At 38.8% G+C, this 20900-nt stretch overlaps 8 protein-coding genes across 8 annotated transcripts; 2 read left to right on the top strand and 6 right to left on the bottom strand.

The window, feature by feature from the left end:
• Positions 1-602: 602 nt before the first annotated feature.
• On the bottom strand, positions 603-5093 carry SWR1 (chromatin-remodeling protein SWR1; the record flags this gene model as incomplete). The annotated part of the gene is made up of 1 exon (XM_037287843.1): positions 603-5093. The coding sequence occupies one exon, from the start codon at positions 5091-5093 to the stop codon at positions 603-605; it is 4491 nt and encodes a 1496-aa protein (XP_037143738.1).
• Positions 5094-5841: 748 nt separating this feature from the next.
• Positions 5842-7377, bottom strand: NAM8 (Nam8p; the record flags this gene model as incomplete). Its single annotated transcript, XM_037287842.1, has 1 exon — positions 5842-7377. The coding sequence occupies one exon, from the start codon at positions 7375-7377 to the stop codon at positions 5842-5844; it is 1536 nt and encodes a 511-aa protein (XP_037143737.1).
• Positions 7378-7690: 313 nt separating this feature from the next.
• IPI1 (Ipi1p) lies at positions 7691-8677 on the bottom strand (the record flags this gene model as incomplete). Its single annotated transcript, XM_037287841.1, has 1 exon — positions 7691-8677. One exon carries the CDS (start codon positions 8675-8677, stop codon positions 7691-7693), a length of 987 nt encoding a protein of 328 aa, XP_037143736.1.
• A 193-nt stretch (positions 8678-8870) lies between these two features.
• RQC1 (Rqc1p) lies at positions 8871-11018 on the top strand (the record flags this gene model as incomplete). Its single annotated transcript, XM_037287840.1, has 1 exon — positions 8871-11018. The coding sequence occupies one exon, from the start codon at positions 8871-8873 to the stop codon at positions 11016-11018; it is 2148 nt and encodes a 715-aa protein (XP_037143735.1).
• A 189-nt stretch (positions 11019-11207) lies between these two features.
• STE12 (homeodomain family transcription factor STE12) lies at positions 11208-13355 on the bottom strand (the record flags this gene model as incomplete). Its single annotated transcript, XM_037287839.1, has 1 exon — positions 11208-13355. The coding sequence occupies one exon, from the start codon at positions 13353-13355 to the stop codon at positions 11208-11210; it is 2148 nt and encodes a 715-aa protein (XP_037143734.1).
• A 482-nt stretch (positions 13356-13837) lies between these two features.
• Positions 13838-14881, bottom strand: SAM35 (SAM complex subunit SAM35; the record flags this gene model as incomplete). Its single annotated transcript, XM_037287838.1, has 1 exon — positions 13838-14881. One exon carries the CDS (start codon positions 14879-14881, stop codon positions 13838-13840), a length of 1044 nt encoding a protein of 347 aa, XP_037143733.1.
• A 66-nt stretch (positions 14882-14947) lies between these two features.
• On the bottom strand, positions 14948-17044 carry IRC3 (double-stranded DNA-dependent ATPase; the record flags this gene model as incomplete). The annotated part of the gene is made up of 1 exon (XM_037287837.1): positions 14948-17044. The coding sequence occupies one exon, from the start codon at positions 17042-17044 to the stop codon at positions 14948-14950; it is 2097 nt and encodes a 698-aa protein (XP_037143732.1).
• Positions 17045-18025: 981 nt separating this feature from the next.
• KSP1 (putative serine/threonine protein kinase KSP1) lies at positions 18026-20899 on the top strand (the record flags this gene model as incomplete). Its single annotated transcript, XM_037287836.1, has 1 exon — positions 18026-20899. The coding sequence occupies one exon, from the start codon at positions 18026-18028 to the stop codon at positions 20897-20899; it is 2874 nt and encodes a 957-aa protein (XP_037143731.1).
• Position 20900: the final 1 nt, after the last annotated feature.

Genomic DNA, 20900 nt, shown 5'->3' with positions numbered 1-20900 from the left:
ACTTGTGTGTTGTTATTAATTGATCAATTGGAATTATTGCAGCAACAATTCTCTATCACTTTTGGTAATGATGATTTAATTTCTACAGACTAGAAGACAACTCAAAAACAAAACATAATATCCCTAAAACTCCAACTTGCTTGCATTATATACCCGGTGACTGTTGACGACAACCACAAGGACTTCGTCCAGATTCAGCAGAACGTCCTCTGTGTAATACGATCCTTAATTGTGTAATAGCAAAATCATGGATTTGTTTAGCTGCATTTGTCTTCGTTCCTTCTAAATGGCCCTATACCGATTTTCTTTTTCCTTCCATATTTTTCATTTTTTTCATTATGACGCAAAGCAGGAGGAGCCCCTGGGCCTGCTTCCGAAGAAAAAAGAGACAACTTTGCTGAACAGCAAATGTAAAATATATTTCGTTGTCTTTGCAAAAAAACTGGAATAGAACGTCCGGTAAAGAGACAAAATGTAAACATGGACAGCAAGTATGTTGTTGTGGCAGTAGAGCAATGTTGTTGTGAAGGTGCGTGTTGACGTAGATCTGTTTTTTTTTCTTTTCTTTTTTGTTCTCGAAGGGCCATGACAAAGAATTGGATTCAGTAGTAATAGCCATTGGCTATGAATCTTAACATGTACTCTTCGACGTGGTTTGTTCCTTCGTATTCATCCTCGATTCGCTCTTTGGCGAGATCTGTGCCTGTGCTCTCGCCGTGTAGTGTAGGAACTTTGTGTTCATCGAAATCGTCATTGTCAACTTCTACCTCTTGCATTGCCAGATTTGCTGCTTTAACGTCATCTTCATCTTCTGCCTGCGCAAGCAACTTCTCTAATTTTTTGGGATCGTTATTGGCGTCTGAATCCTGTTGGAGCAATGGTTTATCATTTATGTCGTTTTTTATGCCATCGGGGACTTCGTTTCCAAGTAGATCTTTCACAGATAGTTTCGTGAAATAATCTGTGGTGAAGTCACCCTTCTGAATGACCACGTTATCCAAATGTCTCTTTTGATTTGCCTTTTTCAGAATATTACTTTCGATCGTATGCTCACTGACAAATCTGTATATATGAACATCTCTTGTTTGACCAATTCTATGACATCTATCCTGACATTGCTTGTCCATTGCAGGATTCCAGTCGGAATCGTAAAATATAACAGTATCTGCACCCGTTAAGTTTATTCCAAGACCTCCGGATCTACTGGATAGGATGAAGATGGTGATACGCGGATCACTGTTGAATCTTTCGGTAAGGATCTGGCGGTCCTCGATTTTGGTTGCCCCATCAAGTCTCATGTACAGATAACCGTGATAGTTTAAAAACTGCTCCAGGATATCCAAGACTTTTGTCATTTGAGTAAAAAGTAGTGCTCTATGACCGTTGTCCTTTAACTGTTGTAATAGTGTTGCTAGTTTCTGCAATTTACCACAATCATATTGCAGTAAGGATTTATCGGGAAATGCGATGGTCATCTTTGTTTGCAGGTGATGAAGCGGGTTATTCATTTCAAAAAAGTCGGTGACTAAAGAATTTTTTTTGTTCTTATCGATCAAGCTCTCATCATTTAAGCCGATTGTCAAATCTCTTATCGATAACGATACAGCAGCTGGAGTAATCACAGCAAAACATTCGATAATATCTGCATATGTCTGGAGGTGATTTTGTAAACATTCTGAATGATATAGTTTGGCCTCATCTGGATTCGCAATTTGAAGTAATTTGATTACATTTTGTCCATACATAGGTCTCCGCTCACATCGCATTTTATTTATATTTTGCATTGACTCAAGTTTATTAATCTTCTGTTGCAATGTCTGTTCTCCGAGACTATTGAAAAAGTCATATGCATTGGCATAATCCGACGATGCCGTTGATTCCAAAGCTTCTGCATTATCTTGTTGTCTTGATAAATTAACTTGTTCCACAAATTCATTTATGCATTTTAATTTACTGATAGATTGGGAATGATGTAAAGTTGATGTTAAATCATTATTTGTAAAAATAAAGTTCAGGGAATCAAGATTTACATTTGATTCTAAATCTTTGCAATGTAACAACTTATGAACAAAAGTATTCATCGAGGTATAATCATGTGCTACCGATTTTTCCATACAAAAGGATGTTGAAATGGGTCTAACCTCAAAAAGATCTGGATGGTTACACACTTTTCTTAATTGCATCAGACAATTGATAATAGACATAAAATTACCACTTGCAAGAGTCGCCTTCGTTTGTGACCTTGACATGAAATCATCGTACAAAAACCTTTGTCTTTTAGATAAGCGACAATAGACAACGTGCTCATATTTGCCTGGCATTTGCTTTTCGACATCGGCCTTCAATCTTCTTAGTAAGTAAGGCCGTAGAACTTGATGCAACTTGTTAACAGTCTTCTTGGTTTCAGCATCATATTCTTGATTCTCACCCGTTTCGATAACTTTATCAACAGGTCTGCCGAACCATTGCTGGAATGCTTCTAGGTCAGCAAATCCAGAGAATTGCTTGCCATCAGTGATAGTTTGTGGCATTAAGAAATAAAGCAGTGACCAAAGCTCCGCAATATTGTTCTGTAGAGGAGTACCTGTTAAGAGAAGCCTTCTTTCGCTGTTGAAATTCAGCAATGCCTGCCATCTGGTCGATCTGAAATTTTTTATATTATGGGCTTCATCTAAAATCATATATTTCCACTTCTTCCTCTTGAACGAGTTTTGATCTTGCACGACCAATTGATATGAAACGATACAAATATGAAAAGTATCAGGTTTATTCCACCCTTTCCTTTTTTCCTTACGTTGTTGTGGGGAGCCATAATAAGTCATAACTTTAAACCCGGGCGCAAACCTTTTAAGTTCCATCTCCCAGTTTAATAGCACTGAGGTCGGAACTATTATTAAATGGGGTCCCCAATTCTCTTTTTCACATGCCAGATAGCACAAAAGAGAGATAGTTTGAATGGTTTTTCCTAGGCCCATTTCATCTGCCAAAATACCGTTAGTATTGTTATTATACAAAGATGCCATCCAGTTTAGACCCTGCTTTTGATACGTTCTTAGCGTTCCCCTTAGTAATTGAGGAACTGGAACGTCAATCACAGACAAAGGATCACTGACTGGAGCCTTCTCTATAACTTTGTTCTCAGTTTCACCACTTTCTTGATTTTTCTTCAAATCAAACCCATCTCCATTATTGTTTTGCTCCTGTTGCTTGGCACTCTCATCATCCTCACCACTTTCGTCTTTCTCGTCACTCTCATCGCTCTCTGAATTTGGGTTGTTTTCATCAAGCTGGTCAGAGCTCTGCACGTAATCAATTTCATTTTCATCATCATTTTTTTCATCATCATTTTTATCAAAAAGTGATGCCAATCCTACATTTTGCTCAGCAGGCCCATCCTCATTTGATGCTTCTGAGTATGTTTCTTCTTCAGATAGTGAATCTTCAGTTGTAACGGAACCTAAGTCGGATTCTGGCATTTCAGAAGACACACTCACTTTAGTATTCAACTCTGGAGATCTCAATGCGGATTGAAAGGACAAATTTGTTTCTTTTCTGATTACCTTCTGATCTATTAACTCATCCATCTCAACATCTTCCTCTATACCGTTAACATCGAGATCTTCCTCAGATGTCGAAGTCAAAGACTCATCATCACTATCACTTAAAACTTCTTCTGAATCATTGTGCTCAGAGACCGAGTCAGTTTCCTTATTATTTCGATTTAACTGAGCACCCAGAAGTTGTGTGCTTTGCTCCAACATTTTAGACAAATGTTCTTTGCCCTTAATTTTCTTTATTTGCTCCTCCTTATCTTTTCTCAGGACTCTATATGCTTTCTCCGCCACTGTCCATCTTTTTTTAACTGCTTGCATTGCTGCTCTTGCTAGAGCTCTTTTTCGCTTTTCCTCATCTTTGACTTTTCGTTCCTCGGCCCCTGCAATGTGTCTAAAGTGTTGTTCGATCATAATCGACACTTTACGTGCCCTTGCGATTCTGGCTCTTTTGGTATTTTGGAAGAGCTTACTCATATAAACACCATGATTGAGTAAGTAATCCTGAAATGTTTGTAAGTTTTGCTCCTTATAAAAATACGAAATTGGATCTGGCTTATTTGATTGAATAATACGCGCCTCCTTCGTTGTAATGGGGACCACTGAATCTGTTCCAGGATCATATTTTAAAGCACCTCTTTCTAAACCTTTTCTAATTGCGGCGAGAATTTCTGCTTGTTCCTTAATGTACTTTTCATACTCTTCTATTGTCATATCTTCTTCCATATATTTGAACGAACTCAAAAACTCATGCAAATTTTTAAATCTAGACTTATTTACATGTAACGGATTTGTCACCGTTTGGCGTGGCGGATGAACTTCTAAAGTGATCCGAGGTCTCTTCCTCCGAGAACGTGTGCTCTCTTGGGTCTCATCTTCTGAGGATGTTGTGAAGTAAAAATGGTCACTTTCACTACCACTCTCCTCGATGGTAAAACTATTCGACGGGATAGTGGTCTCAGTATGCGAATTTCCTTCTATTTTAACAGTGTTCTGTTTTTTAGTAGCTGGATTATGGCCGTTAACGTCATGATGCTCATCGCGCTTCTTTGTCCTTTTCTGGGCCAGTTTAGGAACTTTTGATTGCCCAATCACTTCTTGATTTGCTTTATCTATTGCTATCATTTCACTCATATCATTAGATTTCAACAATCGACTCAGATCATCATACTTTTCTCGTACCCTGACTTCAACATTTGCCCATAGTGAATTTTCAACTTGCGCCGTTGATGTCGAGCCTCGTAATTGCCGCCTTCGCACTGGTCCATCCATCTTACTTCGTTTAGGATTTTCTTCAAGGCTGTAATCATTGCTAGTATTCTGTGGTGGTTGTATGCTTTCTAATGTTAGGTCTTCATCCTGTAGAAACCGCCGGTAATTTTCATTATCATTGCAATAGCTGGGATCAAACTCTATTAGTGACATGAATTCCTTCAAATGAAATAGCTCATTCGTCAGCAGATCATATTTGTACTTAAAATTTGCCAGTTGCTCCAGCTTTTTTACCGGAGCTTTTTTGTTCTTACCATTGACTTTTGTCATTTGTCCCAGTAAATTGATACGGGGATTGCATCAATATTCAACGAATTTTGCTGTTAAGGCCAGATAAAATTATGTTGATATAAACCTCACTAGCTCAGAAATATGCTACCGTAAAATTTGGCGCACAATCGTTTCAATAATGCCCTGTTTTGGCCTGAAGTAGGTATATGGTAGTTGAAGGGCTGGAAAGATTAAAGAGTTGTTTTTTTTCCACGTTACGCATATAGCTTGCCACCCAGGCTTTCAATGCGACGAAAAAAAAAAGACGAAACTGACCCGTCTGAGGTGATGTAGCGACAGTAATAATCAAAATAAGCGTTTCTGGGCGATATGCTAGCACTTACATGATAGCAATAGGCATTGAAATGAGATACTACTATACTCATCTCTAGTTAAAGATGTTTTCCAGTAAATTGGTTTTAGTACGAGGCTATACTACTGGCTCAAAGCATCTGAATTCCAGCATATTTATGCCTTAGACATGCAACGATTAACAAGAAAAGTGATTATATAAGGACCTTTCTGTGTTGAATATTGATATATATATGGGTAATGATAACAAATTTTATAATCGGTAAGTAAAGAGGACTGATGAAAAACCGAAAACTGACTATGACGGTCAGAAGTCATGATTAAAGCAATAAAAACATCAAAGATATGGAACAGAATAAGAGTTTTCAACACCAGGAAACCAATAACGAACAACTATAACAAAATAGAGGGAAAAGAGAAAAAACAACTTACAGGACTAGGCCAGAACAAATCCATTACTTCCATTTTCTAACCTATTCAAACTGTCTGATTTACCTCGCACGAAGGCAATTTCATCATCAACTAGAATATGTGGCATAGTAATAGTTTCGGCCACATCAGCACCCAATAGGTGCGAATTTGCCTGTGGTGAAGAGTCACTGCCATAGCTGGGGTATAAATAGGAGAGCTGTAAACCAGAGGAGCTTTTTGGGAAGGCTGAAAATGTCAGATTCTGATAGCCAGGAAGCAGGAGAGATGGATCATCGGAATTTGGCTCCGAGGAAGGTTGAGAGGAAAGCTGAAGGCAGTTAGTTTGATAGAAGTTAGTGGATGGCGTGTATGCATAAGTTGGCTGTTGCAACGGCTGATGCAACTGTGTTTGAATTTGATTTGAGAACTCAACTTTCTCCAGCGTCGCAGCCTGTTTAGCAGACCTTCCCCATGACATTCTTATTCTTGAATCACCAATGGGGAATCCTTGCATTTTTGTAATTGCCAGTTCTGCCGAGATTCTGTCCACATATTGGACGAAGCCACATCCTTTGCCAACAGGTATCTTGACGTATACGATCTGACCGAACGGCTGAAAATATAACCATAAATGACTTTCTCTTACTGCTGAGGACAGACCTCCGATAAATACGGTTGTATTGTTAGAATCCGTAAAACTTGTCAAAGGGGGCTCTTGCTGAACAGGAAACATAAATTGTGAAGAAGTAATAGGAATTTTATTCGATTTATTATTCTTTGCGTGGTTATTGAAGTTACTTTTCATTCTATTGTCAGCTCTAACACTGTTGTTTTGTTGGTGCTGATTGCCAGCACTACTCACTCTAATAGCTCTGCCATTCAAAAAGACACCCTGCATTTCGGTAAGTGCACGTTTTTGATCGACAGAATTACCAAACCTAATAAATGCGTAACCTCTTGAGACACCAGTCATTTGATCGTAAACAACCTTGGCATGTGCAGTCGATGGAAAGCGAGATATGAACAATTCAAAGAGCTCAGATTCCGTAACATTAGGCGCTAAATCACCCACGAATACCGACATTTCTTGAGCTGACGCTGAAAATGGCCCAGAGGATGCCGAACTGGATAATGCCCAATTCAACTTCAAACTCCTAGATGGAAACCCTGGAATGGCTATACCATTTTTCAGAAGTGCGTTAGAGGCATGCGAATATGATGGAAACTCAACGAAGCAATAGCCCAGATTCTTTTTTTGGCCCATTTTGTGCATCCCGCCATTATCATTATTCCACATAATCTTGATGTCGACACTGGCTTCTCCCAAGCTTGCCCATATCTGTCTGACTGTATTTTCATCCCAGAAAGGATCGAGATCCCCCATATACAACTGACTGTTCTTTTGAGCAGGCGAGTTGAAAGCCCTGGGGGTTGGGGTACCAGTACTTACAACATCGCTATTGTTATACCTCGCCGCCTGCCCCTGTTGAATCTGAACATCGTTGTTTCTTGACTGGTATGCGTTGCTCCCTCGTCCATATCCACCTCTTCTAAAGAACATCAGTTCGTAAAATCACCGCAGAGCATAAATTGATTCCCTTCGAAGAAACAGGCCACGAAATTATAGGTTCAAAACAGAATTTGAAATAGCCCAAAGACAGAACTCGTTTGTAAAGGTCTCGCTGATTGTGAACCAACCTGATTATCTTTCAATTACGTACTATGGACAAAAACGCACTAAGCAGTTTTTTGTTAGTATTCAGACTCGCCTGAAAAAAAAGAGCCTCAAATGCCTGTCTGGGATGCGTACAAACGTCAGTAAATATATTGAGATAAAGCTGAGTGATGGAATACGTCTATTTACACTAATTTACCTAGTTGATAGTAGCAATAAGATTTTTTAATGTGTTGGAGCTCTTTCCTGATACTCCTCCTTCCTTAATGAGCGCATCTAAACGTTTCGTTATAACGTCAAAAAAATCCTCTTGTAAAATTCGCCTACGAGCTTCCCGATCCTGTGTTGAGATTGAGTCTGTTATAGATGATATGGAAGATGCATTAGATTGTGTGGCGGTATTCCGCAAAGCTCTTGTAAATAGCTTTAAACTTTCGTAAGGCTGGGGGAAATCGGGTATTAAATACTGATTCAAAATCTCCGGATGTCTATCATTGTTATCTTTCAATTTCTCCGCACATCCTTCGTAAATCAGCCGATGTAAAGCGTCCAAGTATTCTGCCATCTGCTTGGAGTCTCTTTTCGTTGTTTGGGCAGCAGATGCGCTCGCATTCTTACGGTTGGTCCCCCATCCAAGTAAATTTAATATACCGGATAGTAGCTTAGTGAATGATTGTTTACATGTTTCTTCGCCGCAGTAGCGAAGGAGACAACGGAGAAATTTTATGGAATCATTTTGAATCGCGGGTACTATATGGGTCATTGCCATGTTGATATATAGAACGAACATCTTGCAATGGAGTTTCAAAACTTGCACATCATGATTCCCTATCTCATCAATTAATTCCATAAATGATTGCCTAACAGTTTTGGAGTCATCGCATATTAGCGGGATGCTCTGAACTAACAACGGTGTCATTATTCTTGTCTTCGATATGCGCGGTATGACTTTATTAAAAGATTGCAGAGCTTCTTTCCTTACCGTAGAGTTGTGATGTTTCAGTAATGATAATTTTTTACTAAGATCGTCTGTATTGCGTTCTAAATGCTGGTTTTTGATCGAAAGTGTCTTCGAGACAAAGGACGTATTAGTTGCATTACTTGCCTTTGGCTGTGTCTTACCCACTTTTAATTTCTGCTTTTGAAAGTCCTTAACCTTAAGTTTTTGTTTCCTGCTCTTTGCCATGATTGAAACCTATTCAAACCTTTCTTTCACCCTTTTTCTTTTGGTTAGCCTTTGTGATGAGGTGCGATGAGATTTGTGATATCTAAAATTTTTTTCACTTTTTCAATTGCATATTATATAGTGCGTAAAAATACAAGATGAACAAAGCACCGCAAAATAAGGTACAGAGGACTCGGTTATTATTGTGCCAGTTATGAGTTCCAGGACACTCAGAAAGCTACAAAATGACGATGAGCTATTGAAATCTCTAGTGGGTGACGCCGATGAGAATGATGCAAATTTTGCCAAGCCAGTTCCCCAAACCAATATATTTGCCTTAATGAACGATGAAAATGAGTCTGAAAGTAATGAAGAGGAAAATGATATTAATGAAGAGACGCATGACCCAGTCATCATTAAAGAACCGAAAAGTGCTCCCGAAAGAATAACTCTTCCGATCAAAACCAAAAAGAAAGCTAATCGAAGGAAGAACAGGAAAAAGACGAAACAAAAAAATTCTCAGCAAGAGGAGCTCGAGAAAACAGATGGTGAGAGTGATGATGATTTGGAGAGGATGATTCAACAGTTTCGCAAAAAAGATGTCCAGACGTACGGACTGAAAGAAGCGAAATACCATGAAAATGAAAGTAGCGATAATGATGAATATGAGACTGCATCCGAACCGGAGGATGAAGATTTGGTAAAAATATCTGGTGAGAGCTCAATGCATGATCTACGGTATGATTCAGGTTTCGCGAAGTTTCCCATCAAATATATGAGAACTGGTTTGAGGTTCTTCAATGATGACTTCAAGAAGCTCGATCCCCATTTCGAATTCAAAATGCTATTTGGTGATCTGACATCCGAATCTTTGGATGATATAGACTCTATGACATCTACTCACGTCTCGCCTCAGCAATTGAAGCAGATTCAACGAATGAAACGCCTTTTGAAGAATTGGGGTGGAAAGGATCATAAAAGTGTTCCTAATGGACCTGGATTAGGTGCACATCGTTTGAAGTTTACAAAAGTTCAGGAAGATTGGTTACCTACCCCAAGAGGAGAATTAATGATGCAAAAGCTGTCAGCAGATGATATATTAAACTGGCAACTGTGGCAAAGGCGCAATGATTGGAAGGATGTTATCGAGGAAAACTTGGCCGACTGGGAAAAGTTTGTGACTTATTATAAATTTGAGCCATTAAGTCCAGACGCTAACAAAAAGGGTATGACAGACTTTTATATGAGCGTAGTATTGCATCCCGACCATGAAGCTCTTATTAATTTGATCTCATCAAAATACCCGTACCATGTTCCCGCCCTGTTGCAGGTCGCGTTAATTATGGTAAGACAGGGTGATAGATCGAACACCAATGGCCTTCTTCAGAGAGCTCTTTTTGTCTTTGACCGTGCGCTCAAGAGTACTATAAACTTTGATTCACTCTCATGTCAGTTGCCTTACATTTATTTTTTCAATAGGCAATTCTATTTGGCTATTTTCAGATACATTTTGACCTTGGCGCAGAGAGGTGCTATGGGAACAGCAAGTGAATGGTGTAAAGTTCTATGGTCCTTGAGTCCGCTAGAAGATCCAATAGGCTGTAGATATTTCATCGATCACTATCTACTGCTTAATAGTGAATTCCATTACTTAATCGGGCTTTCGAGATCTTCACTAACAAATGTATATAAACAGTGGTATACTCTCGGAATATCTTTGGGTGCGGTTTTAAGTTATTTACACATTGATGATTACTCAGCCGCCACTAAGGAATTGGCAAAGGCGTTCGAACACCACCCATATGCGCTTTCCATTCTTTACAAAGAGAAGTTTGAGGGAACAGAGATCTCAGATTTTGAATTAAATTGTGGGGGCAAGGAATCAGATGTTATAGAATTGAAGGCATACATGGCTAGATTTTCATCGTTATGGAAAAATACTGAGCATCTAAATTTTTTAAGTCGCGCACTGAAATCGCTGCTTCGTGATCACCAACGGAATTTGTATAATGCATCTATCGAAGGGGAAGATAAAGTCAATGGTGAAATGAACCCCTTTTTCATTGACGGAATTCCAATTAATCTGTTGCGGTTCGCTGTACTATCTGAAGAATCTTCTGTAATGGCATCTATTCCACAAAATATTTGGTCGGATCACGAGGTATTTGATTTCGATGTTCTACCACCAAAAGCAGAAACTAGAGAATCAATTGATACCATAGAGACAATCAAAAGTTTTATTAATGAACGAGACCTCCTAGCCTCCCAAGTGAATGTTATGCAGGATGAAGATCTATTGAATCAAATCAGACAAATGTCTCTTGAAGAATATTTGGAAAATGCAGGTGCAGGCGAAGAATGAGGATGGAAATGCCGTTGTAATCATATTTTTAAGCAATATATTACCTGAAATAAAATGAAATGTCTATATAATACAAACAGGCTTGAATGCATCTTGAGATTGAAAAATATTTAAATATAGTTTCTACCTCAAAAGCTCATTTGACCTGTGAAAAGTTTCACAAACGAAAAATCGTTAAAATAGAAAGGCTCAATCTGAATAGCTAGATTCGTCCAGTGATTTTCGAAAGCCACTAGTAGTGTAATCTGAATTTTCTTCTTTTTCATAATCATTCGAAAAATTCTGAGAGTTGAGATTGTTCGATTCGGGCGTGGGAATCGAAAACTTCTGTCTACGAGGCTCCTTGTCCTTGAATTCTCTATAGGATGTTTTTTTGTTCTTGAGGGTACCAGTGAATTTGCTTTGATGCTTTTGAGGACTTATTTTACGATGATAGGATTTTGGTGTTTTGTTACTATTTGAAGCGAAACTTTTAGATGCTGATGGACCGCTTTGATATGGTCTTCTATGTGATACGTTCGGTCCCGGTTGCGATTGATAGAATGCGCTGTTGGGATATGCCTTTGAAGTTGCCGAGGTGGCCTTTGACGTGTATGGAGAAGTCAATGGTTGTTGCCATCCACTTTGTGCCATAGACATATACGGATTTATTGTGCTCATTGGTGCGGTCCGATAACTTGGTGTATATGGCTTCGGCACGAATGCGGAAGTTGCCGTGGGGGGCTGCATAGCCTGCGGGGGAACACAAGTCCAATTGTGAGATTCATAAGGGAGATAAAAACCTTGTTCGCCTGAATCTTGTAGAGGAAACATCTCATCGTAACCATTATTCATAATTTCATTATTTTGGCCCACCATATCCGATGGACCACCAAACATTGTACCAGGCAAAAAATAACCAGGATACATTGAAGGATTGTAAAACTTTTGATATGGGTTCATGTAATGCGGTACATGAGATTGCTGCTGTTGCTGTTCCGAATAATCCTGGTCTTCCGGCTGTTGCTCCTCATTAGAATCTTCGTTATCAGAATACCGCATATACAGAAACTCTTTATTAGGATTAGGCGATTCTAATTTGTCTTTCATTTGAGAACTGTAATACTTGCCATTGGTCATAAAATGAGATGTATTACCAGAAACTGGATGTGGAAAAGGTGTACGCACAGAATAATGAGAATGCCTAGCAAAATTAGCTGTAGCTGGAACAACTTCATCATCATAGGACCCAAAGCTGTTATCGTAAAACATTGAAGGTTGTGCGAAGGCACCATTAGGCGGCATGTTAAAACTTTCTAAATCCTCTTCCGCATTAACATGATCGATTTCAACCGGGAAATAATCCAAGGGGAAATCGCCATGGTCCGAGTCATCGACCACTATAACGTTATCCTTTGAAATTTTATTTTCAGGAATGCTGCTGTGCAAATCTAGGCTGCTAGGTTCCACAACGACAAGCTTCTGCGGTGTATAGTTGCTGCTTGTATCTGGCGAGGAAACAATTGACTGTCCACTTAATATATCTGTACCTGCGGTAGATCGCATTTGTGATGATATAGGAACACCATTTACAGCAACATCGGTTCCTAGATGTAAAGGTGACGAATGTAAGTTCTCTTCTTCCAACACGTTATTAACCGAGGGATCCGAAATGCGTGACGTTGCCATTGAGACTGGTGATGTGGTTGCTCTTTTAACTTCTACATGCTTCATCAGTTGTTCATACACAGTGTATTCTGACATTGAATCATACTTGAACGATAACGCCGGCTCAGAGACCGATCTAGTGGTGGAAGGTTGATCCATATTTTCTCTTTTCAGATCTCTTTCTAACGCATCTGCAAATAATTTATCATGAGGAACACTAAACCAAAAAAAGACTTTCTGCTTCTTCTGTGTCTTGAGACACATATTTCTGAATAAAAATGACAAAAATTCTGATTTGGGCTGTTCTAAAGTAGCATCTATATCACATTTAAGATTTCTCAAGTCGGAAAAAATACCTTCTTCGAACTTTTTCTTCTGTATTATTTCCCTACCAAATTTCTGCATCCTATAGATACAACATTTCACTATATCCGTTCCTGTAATATAATACAAGCTATTCCAGAAGACGCAAGAAACAAATCCCTGATCGCTATTCAGATAATATCGTCTAATAATTTGATTTTCCTGCCAATTTACTGGCGCTGTCGCTAAAAAAAAATTTAAATCTTCAATCAATCTTAGCGATTCTTCGCACTCCTTTGCCCCATCCTCCTCACTCTTACTTTTTACTTTAATTTTGTTGGTGACTAATACTGCTTTAGATTCCTCATCAGCTGCCTGTGTCTTCATTCCTCACTGTATCACAATTGTGATAGCCTATTAAGTCACCAATGAATTTAATCGCTATATATTTTTTTAAACCTTGATTGGAATACCAATCTAGTGTCCTCAATGATTCAATGATATTGAAGGAAGTTAACTCTAAGATGTAAAAATGCACAATTTCCTTAAAATATTGTGAATAACATGAAGTACTCCTCGAGAATGTGTTCAATACAACAGTTCCATACCTCTTTTAAACCATTCTCCTTCATCGGATGCTTTACATCGATGTTTCAGTTTAAAATTCTTTAACGTTGTTTCATATTTGGGGCGCATCGTTTTTTCACCGTTATGATGTCATGCGGTAACGTGCGCGACATGATTATTTGTTTCAAGATGAAACAAATAAAAACTGTGATACAAGGTAATAAAAAGTGATATAAGTTGAAACAAGTTGAAACAGATTTGGTTGATCGAGATGCTAATGATTAAGTTCATATATACGGGTATCAGGTTGTTATGTGATGTAATTTTGCTAGTGTAAGCTGTGCGTGGTGCATCAATTGCTGACATTTATCATTTACGAAGGCCTTCAATGGAGTTTCATCGGGCAGATTGGCGATGCACAACATATAGCTGGCAATTTTCAACTCGAAATAGGTTGGGGTTGCGTCGCTTGTAGACACAAAAGGCTTGTTCCCCAGGGATTCTTGAAATTGTAACAAAGTAGTTTGGCAACTTTCTTGGATGGGAGCTAGCATATTCTTTATGGAGCTGTGCTGATAACACTGCATTGGTGATTCAATATTCTTCACAATCTCTCTGTGGCGTAAATGGAAGTGATTCCTTTTGGTCAGTGAGACCTTGAGATCTTTAATCTCGCATGTATCTTGAAAGGAGTACATTTTGAGAAACTGAGCAGCAGATAGGTGGAAAAATATCTGCAACATCCAGCAATCGTAAACGATATGGTCTAACATGTTTATGAAGAGTAGTTGCTCGGGATCGTCATTCACGCGGGAGGTGAGAATTTCGTTAATTCCGTCTGTGGATCTGATATATCTTTTATTGTAGCCTTCAATTAGAACAGGTAAAGTTTCATCATTTGCGGCAAACGGGGACAAAAGATCGAGACAATGGTTGTACTCGTCATCCCCTCCCTCTTGCTCTAGGTTACCGCATGGCAACCTCAGAGCATTTTTCTTGCAAAGTGCAAATTGAGCATACAAACACCATGGATCTGAGGCTAATATGGTCTTGGTCTTCGGCTCGCAAAATATATTGTATACACCTAATGCGAAAGTGCTATTGATATCAGTCTGTGATGAACCGCCAAATGGGTACTTTCTTTTTAGAAATTCGGCATGCATTGCATCATCTTGACTTGATATGGGTGGATACGTTTTCAATGGGAAATTATCAAATAATGATTTTATGGGAGCAGGTATTTGAAATATGCGCGACATTGTCCGATGGTTTGCTCTCTTTACTGCTTCATCTGTTCTCTTGTCTAGCGATCTCTTGTCCACAGTCACTCTGGTAATACTTTTCATGCGTCTGTTCAATTAGATGAAAAACAAAACAAAAAACGGAGAACAATATATACAAACGAGCCGGAACTATGCAGTTTTCTTATACTTAACTATACGTAGGAGTGATTTTATTGGGTATACAGGTGCCAGATTACATGCAAATAGAATATTAGATGCTTGACCCTTTGTTAACTTTTGAATATAAGATTCTATATCACTAACTGGTACTGAAAATTCGGTTGACCTTGCCGTTAATCTTTTCTTGATGAAATTTTTCTGCTTTGGGGTTGCTGGTTCATATCTCCATCTCGCAAATTTGGTTAAATTCTTGACTTTGTTATCATCTTTATTAGTTTCCGTCAGTTTCTCCATAACTTGCTCCACTTTACCAATTATCTTTAGTAGATTCTCATCGATAATCAATTCTCGCGGTACAAATTTTGTATTGGTTGTATCTCTTAGATATGATGGTATTTCACGGTAGAGTCGCAGCGAATAATTTCCGTCTTTTTTGTAAACTCTCAAATGGTGATTATTTTGTAAAGATAATGCCCAAGCATTATCTGAAAATTTAGCCCATGGATATCTGGAGTTGTAAAATAGGTTGAGCTCATTTAAGGAGTCTGGAATTTCTGTTGCTGCTGCATCACTAATCGAAAAATGGTCATGGTAACTTCGAAAGGTTTCAAAGGAACTCAAAGTTAGATCAAAAGCGTCCATTTTATCAAGAAAGATATCGAAGGATTTTTGTGCAGCAATCTCTTTTTCCTCCCTTTTGCCTTCATTGAACTGAAATTCATCTTTTATACTCTGAAGGTCTTGAATTGTGGCATCCTCCAGAGTATCGTCATAGTTCTCTATGCCTGCTAAAGTAGGCACAGAGACTACCCCCACCTGTGAGGTGTTACCTGTGAAATCGATTATACTGCAATGTTTCTTTGAATGATGCAATCTGAGCCCACGGCCGATCATTTGTATCAGCAGCGACCTTGATCTTGTTGGTCTACACAGTAATATACAATCGATGTTTGGCATGTCTGTTCCCTCGGTAAATATGCCGCAATTGATAAGTACCTGGATGTTGCCCAATTTGAACTCTCTAACGATTCTATCTCTTTCGTCAATTCTAGTCGCTGACGTTACTGAGCTCACTTTGATATCATGCTCCGCAAATTTTCTTTGAAGACTGTTTACATGACTGATATCAATTGCGAACAGTAAAGTGGATTTGAAGTTCTTTTCTCCCCTTCCACAGCCAATTCCGTTTTTGTGTATATACGTCTGCACAATAATTTCATTAACACGATCATTGTTCATAACTTGCGAGAGCCTCTCGATTTTAAAATCATTAGTAACGCTCGAAATACCAACTTTGGAAAGATCGTAATCAACCTTCACCTGTGTAAACTTGCCTTCACACAGCCATTTGTCACCTATCATTTCCAGGATGCCTCTGTGGTAGACAATTTCATCTATCACGGTGGACAGTGCCTTGTTGTCCGCTCTTTCGAAAGTTGCACTGAACCCGATCCGCGGAACGCCATCGTTGAAGTGATTCAAAACGCTCTGGTAGGAATTGGCAACAGAGTGGTGAGCCTCGTCGATGATAATTAAATCGAAAAAGTCGCCGCTGTACTTGTCAATTCTTCTCACAAGGGACTGGACAGACGCAATTATCACCGTAGTTGCTCCCTTGAACTGCACCGTCTCTTCGGGCACACTGCTCGTGCCCATTTCAATCAGAACGTGGCAGTTCGGTACGCATTTACGAATTGTGGCAGCCGCCTGCTGCACCAATTCCCTTCTATGTACAAGAATCAGCGCAGCCTGACATTTCTTGGCCAACGCAAGCTGATTGATCAAGTTGCTAAATATCACCGTCTTTCCACCGCCCGTAGCCAACGAAACCCCCAATCTGATGCGACCATTACTGTCATGACGGTCGATTATTCTGTGAATGCATTTGTCAATCACGTGCTGCTGATAGTCTCGCAAAGTCAATGAGCCCTGACAACGGACGAATTGACGCGGAAAAATCGCTCGGCACCGCCACAATGCTGTGCCCAGCCCACTGCTAGGCACCCACAGACATCGCAACCCCAGCATCTTCACTCCAACCACTGCAACCACCACAATCCCGCAATCTTTACCCTCCTGTTGCACCGACTGTCCGCGCATTATCATTTACTGACATCTTCTCTTCTATAGATGCTAACAAGAAAAAACAGAACTGAGCACGGCTACCCGGAAAACAGCTATGTTACCCGGCTGATCTCGTTTTTTCCCGGCCAAGAGCCCTTGCTCCAGGAGGTAAACTTACGTAGAAAGTGATGAATGTGACCGTCCCCGATCCAAATGACGTATTCCGCGTCATGGAATCTCAAGGAATGACGCAGAATGTCATGGAATGTCATGGAAAGAAAAAGCTGTGGCTCCTTGTCTCCAACATCATCTGTCACGAAAAAGAAGGCTGCGCCGCGCCTGTTTCTCTCCTTCTGGAAGAACCCGAACTAACAGGCATCATTGGAGACAGAAAGCCACGGAGAGCAGAAAGCCGGACATTGCAGCGAGAGTCAGAGGCAGCGGAAGACAGACTGAAAAGTGTCCGGTTGTCTAAACTTCACAGGGGATTTCAACAGATTAGAAAGTTGATAGTTTTCTAGTCAACGGCAACGTCAACGGCGGTTGTTTAAAAAGAAAACCACAAGAAGGATTTTGCAGAAATTTACAGTCAAGCCAGCAAGCGTGATCTGTGAAATATTTGAGGCCGTGTATCAGTGAGATCGTGGATCAGGGGTTAGTGGTCAGTGAGCAAGTTAGTTCGTGAGTTAGTTTTGCAGCAAATCAGTGCATTAGGAATTGACTGACCTGGATTGGTGGCATTGTAGAATAGATCTTGATAGCGTTTGATATTGCACACGCTGCTGAAGGCTGCCACCAGACTCTTCTTGCCGTGGCCGCGTTTGTTTTCGTGCTCGTTTTGAGTGTTTATCAGGGGTGGTAGCAGTAACAGAGTCGTGAAAAAAGGCTTGTAGTAGTGAGACCGGCAGCGGTAGACTGTGAGCGAGTGTTGTTTCTTCGATTTTGCCGTTTTTCTATTTTTATTTTCTCTCGTTCCGGCGGTTTGTGCTCGAGATAATCAGGTCTTGAGACTCATGCATAGTAATGTCTTTGGATTATGAGGTTTACAAAGAAGGTGGGGTGCTCAATGAAAGGTACCAGAAAATCGAGGACATCAGCGAGGGATCGTATGGTTACGTCTCGTTAGCCAAGGATATCAAAGAGAAAAAATTGGTTGCTATCAAGTACATATTCAAGCTAGATCACGAGAGTGAGGCGAAGGACGAGGCGAGCGGGAGCGATGAAGAGGATGGCCACGCGTCTCACAACGACGGTAACACCAGCAGTCAAGAGAAGAAAACGCAATTGCAAAGATTCAAATCGAAGATCTCGTCGAATGTGAAATCACGTCTCTCCAACAACATTTGCTTTGAAGCTATTTACGAAATTGATATTCAAACAAAACTGGGTAACGATAACAACAATATTGTCAAACTGTTGAACTATTTCGATTCTTATATTGTTTTAGAGTATTGCTCTGGTGGTGATCTTTATGAGGCAATTAAAAGTGATCTAGTGCCAAGAAAGACGAAAAAAATCAAACATATTTTGAACCAAATTATCGATGCAATAAAGTTCATGCATTCAAAAAATATTTACCATCGTGATTTGAAGCCAGAGAACATTTTAATTTCAAACCTTTTTGAATGGACGATCAAAATTAGCGATTTTGGTCTGGCAACGACCGAATTAACATCGTTGGATAGAAATGTTGGTAGTGAAAGATACATGGCACCTGAACTATTCGAAAGCAATCTTGATTTGCAAGAAAGAAAAGAACCATATCGTTGTGACAAAGTTGACGTTTGGTCAATGGGTATTGTATTTCTAAATATTGTCTTTTCAAAGAATCCCTTTAGTGTTGCTAATCAATCAGATAAATCTTTTTGCTATTTTGCCGCCAATAGAGAAGCTTTATTTGACGTTTTTTCGACAATGAGTCTGGATTTTTTTCAGGTATTAAGATATACCTTGACCATTGATCCGACAAATAGAGATTTACAAAGAATGAAATTTGAAATAACGAATTTGAATTCCTTCACATTGGATGACGAATATTTCAATAGTTTAGATGATGATGATATAGCCATTTCTGATGAAGATTTTAAGGAACAGGAGCAACAGCAACAACAACAACAGCAAAATGAGGCAAAACAACCTTTGTCATATATACCACCATCTTCAGCGCCAATGCCAGTTTCGCTACCAACACCAATATCTTCATCAATTAAAGAAAATTCAAAGAAAAAAATTCACCTACAACATTCAAGTATTCCTGTTGATATAAAAGATGATGATTTATCAATTATCTCTTCAAACTTAAATCCCACAGGTAATACTACTGAGGATAAGCAAAGAGCAAAGTCCGTGCCAAAATCTGTTCCGAAGTTTAAATTTCAAAAAAGAAGTCATCTTCAGAAAAACAATAATAATAATAGCAATTTGAACACTTACAATAATAGCAACAAAAATCATAACAATAGGAATTTTGGCACATCCATCAAGAGTTACAACCATCAAAATAATTATTTTTTTAACAATAATTATAACAACAATTACAACCGTAACCATTACATTGATAATCCAAAGATTATTAAGCATTCAAGAAAACCATTGGGAATCCCAACCCCAAATACTCATATTAATAATTTCTTTCAAAATTATCAAGAAAATGCGGAATCAAATAATCATAACAATAGATTCAACACAAGAGATTTTTTTACACCTCCAAGTGTTCATAATAAATATATGGAAGGTTTTTTGAATCATGATCAAAATCATAATTACAGCAATCATTCCCACAAGTACAACGGAAGAAATAAAAATTTTATAGGTAACTCAAGTGGCAAACAAAGAAAATCAACTGGTAGTAATGGAAACATTAACAATAGCACTGAGAGATTATTGGTCCCAAAGAATAAGCATTCACCAAGCTCCATTGCAAATTCAAATTCAAATCCAAATTCCATTCCTAATTCAATCTCATCACAACATTCACCTGGTAAATACATTCCACCAAATGCAAGGACTAATTATGGAAATCAATTTTTGTCAAATTCTCCTAATGTTCCTGATATATCAACCGTTTTGAATGGTCCAACAACTTTTCATGAGCAATATACAAATATGGATTCTACTAATGTAAATAATGGAGCTGCTAATGGAAATGTTGATTTAGATGACGTTTTATTTACACTTGAAGAAAACGAGTATGATTTTATTCACGATATAAACAATTTATCTTTGAATGATCAACCAGTTCATGTGAATTCAATCGATAGCAACATTGTTAGATCTACGACGAGAAATGATTTGCCAGACTTATTGAAATCGCCAGTTACAAAAGAACAACACCTCTTCACTAATGAAATCAATCCCTTTGGTAATCAATTATTGCATTCAAATGAAAATACCAAAAGTCCTAGTGCTAAGTTATCTTTTTCAGTGTCAAAGCATAAACCAGGAATTTATGTCCCTCCTCATCATAGGAAAAATTCATCTTCAATACCAAACAATACTAATGAGGCGACTTTGTCAGTGGCAAATAATTCTTTAAATTATTCAACTTCGTTCAATTCCAAACCGTCTCCGGAAAATGTTGAACCTTCAAGAAGCTTTCAACGATCTTTTTTAGCACCGATAAGCAATCATTCAACAACAACTACGGCAGTACAAGATAATGATATTTTTGCTCACACAAATAATGATGCATTATTTTTTTCAGATGATGATAGTGAAGGTATAAACTCACCTGATGCGAAATCAATGTTCGGTCCTTACGAAATTTACAACAACAATAAGAACATATTAAGTCATTTTCGTGGTGGAAGAAAGTCAAGTACTGTTCCAGATGATGTAGTTGGTTCATTAGAACAATACAAGAATAATTGGTTAATGTTACAACAACAACAAGAATAAT

The sequence above is a fragment of the Zygotorulaspora mrakii genome, chromosome 3 (assembly GCF_013402915.1).
Source record: "Zygotorulaspora mrakii chromosome 3, complete sequence".
NCBI lineage: Eukaryota > Fungi > Ascomycota > Saccharomycetes > Saccharomycetales > Saccharomycetaceae > Zygotorulaspora > Zygotorulaspora mrakii.
The sequence above is the reverse complement of the archived record's forward strand: the minus strand, read 5'-3'. Positions and strand labels throughout refer to the sequence as shown.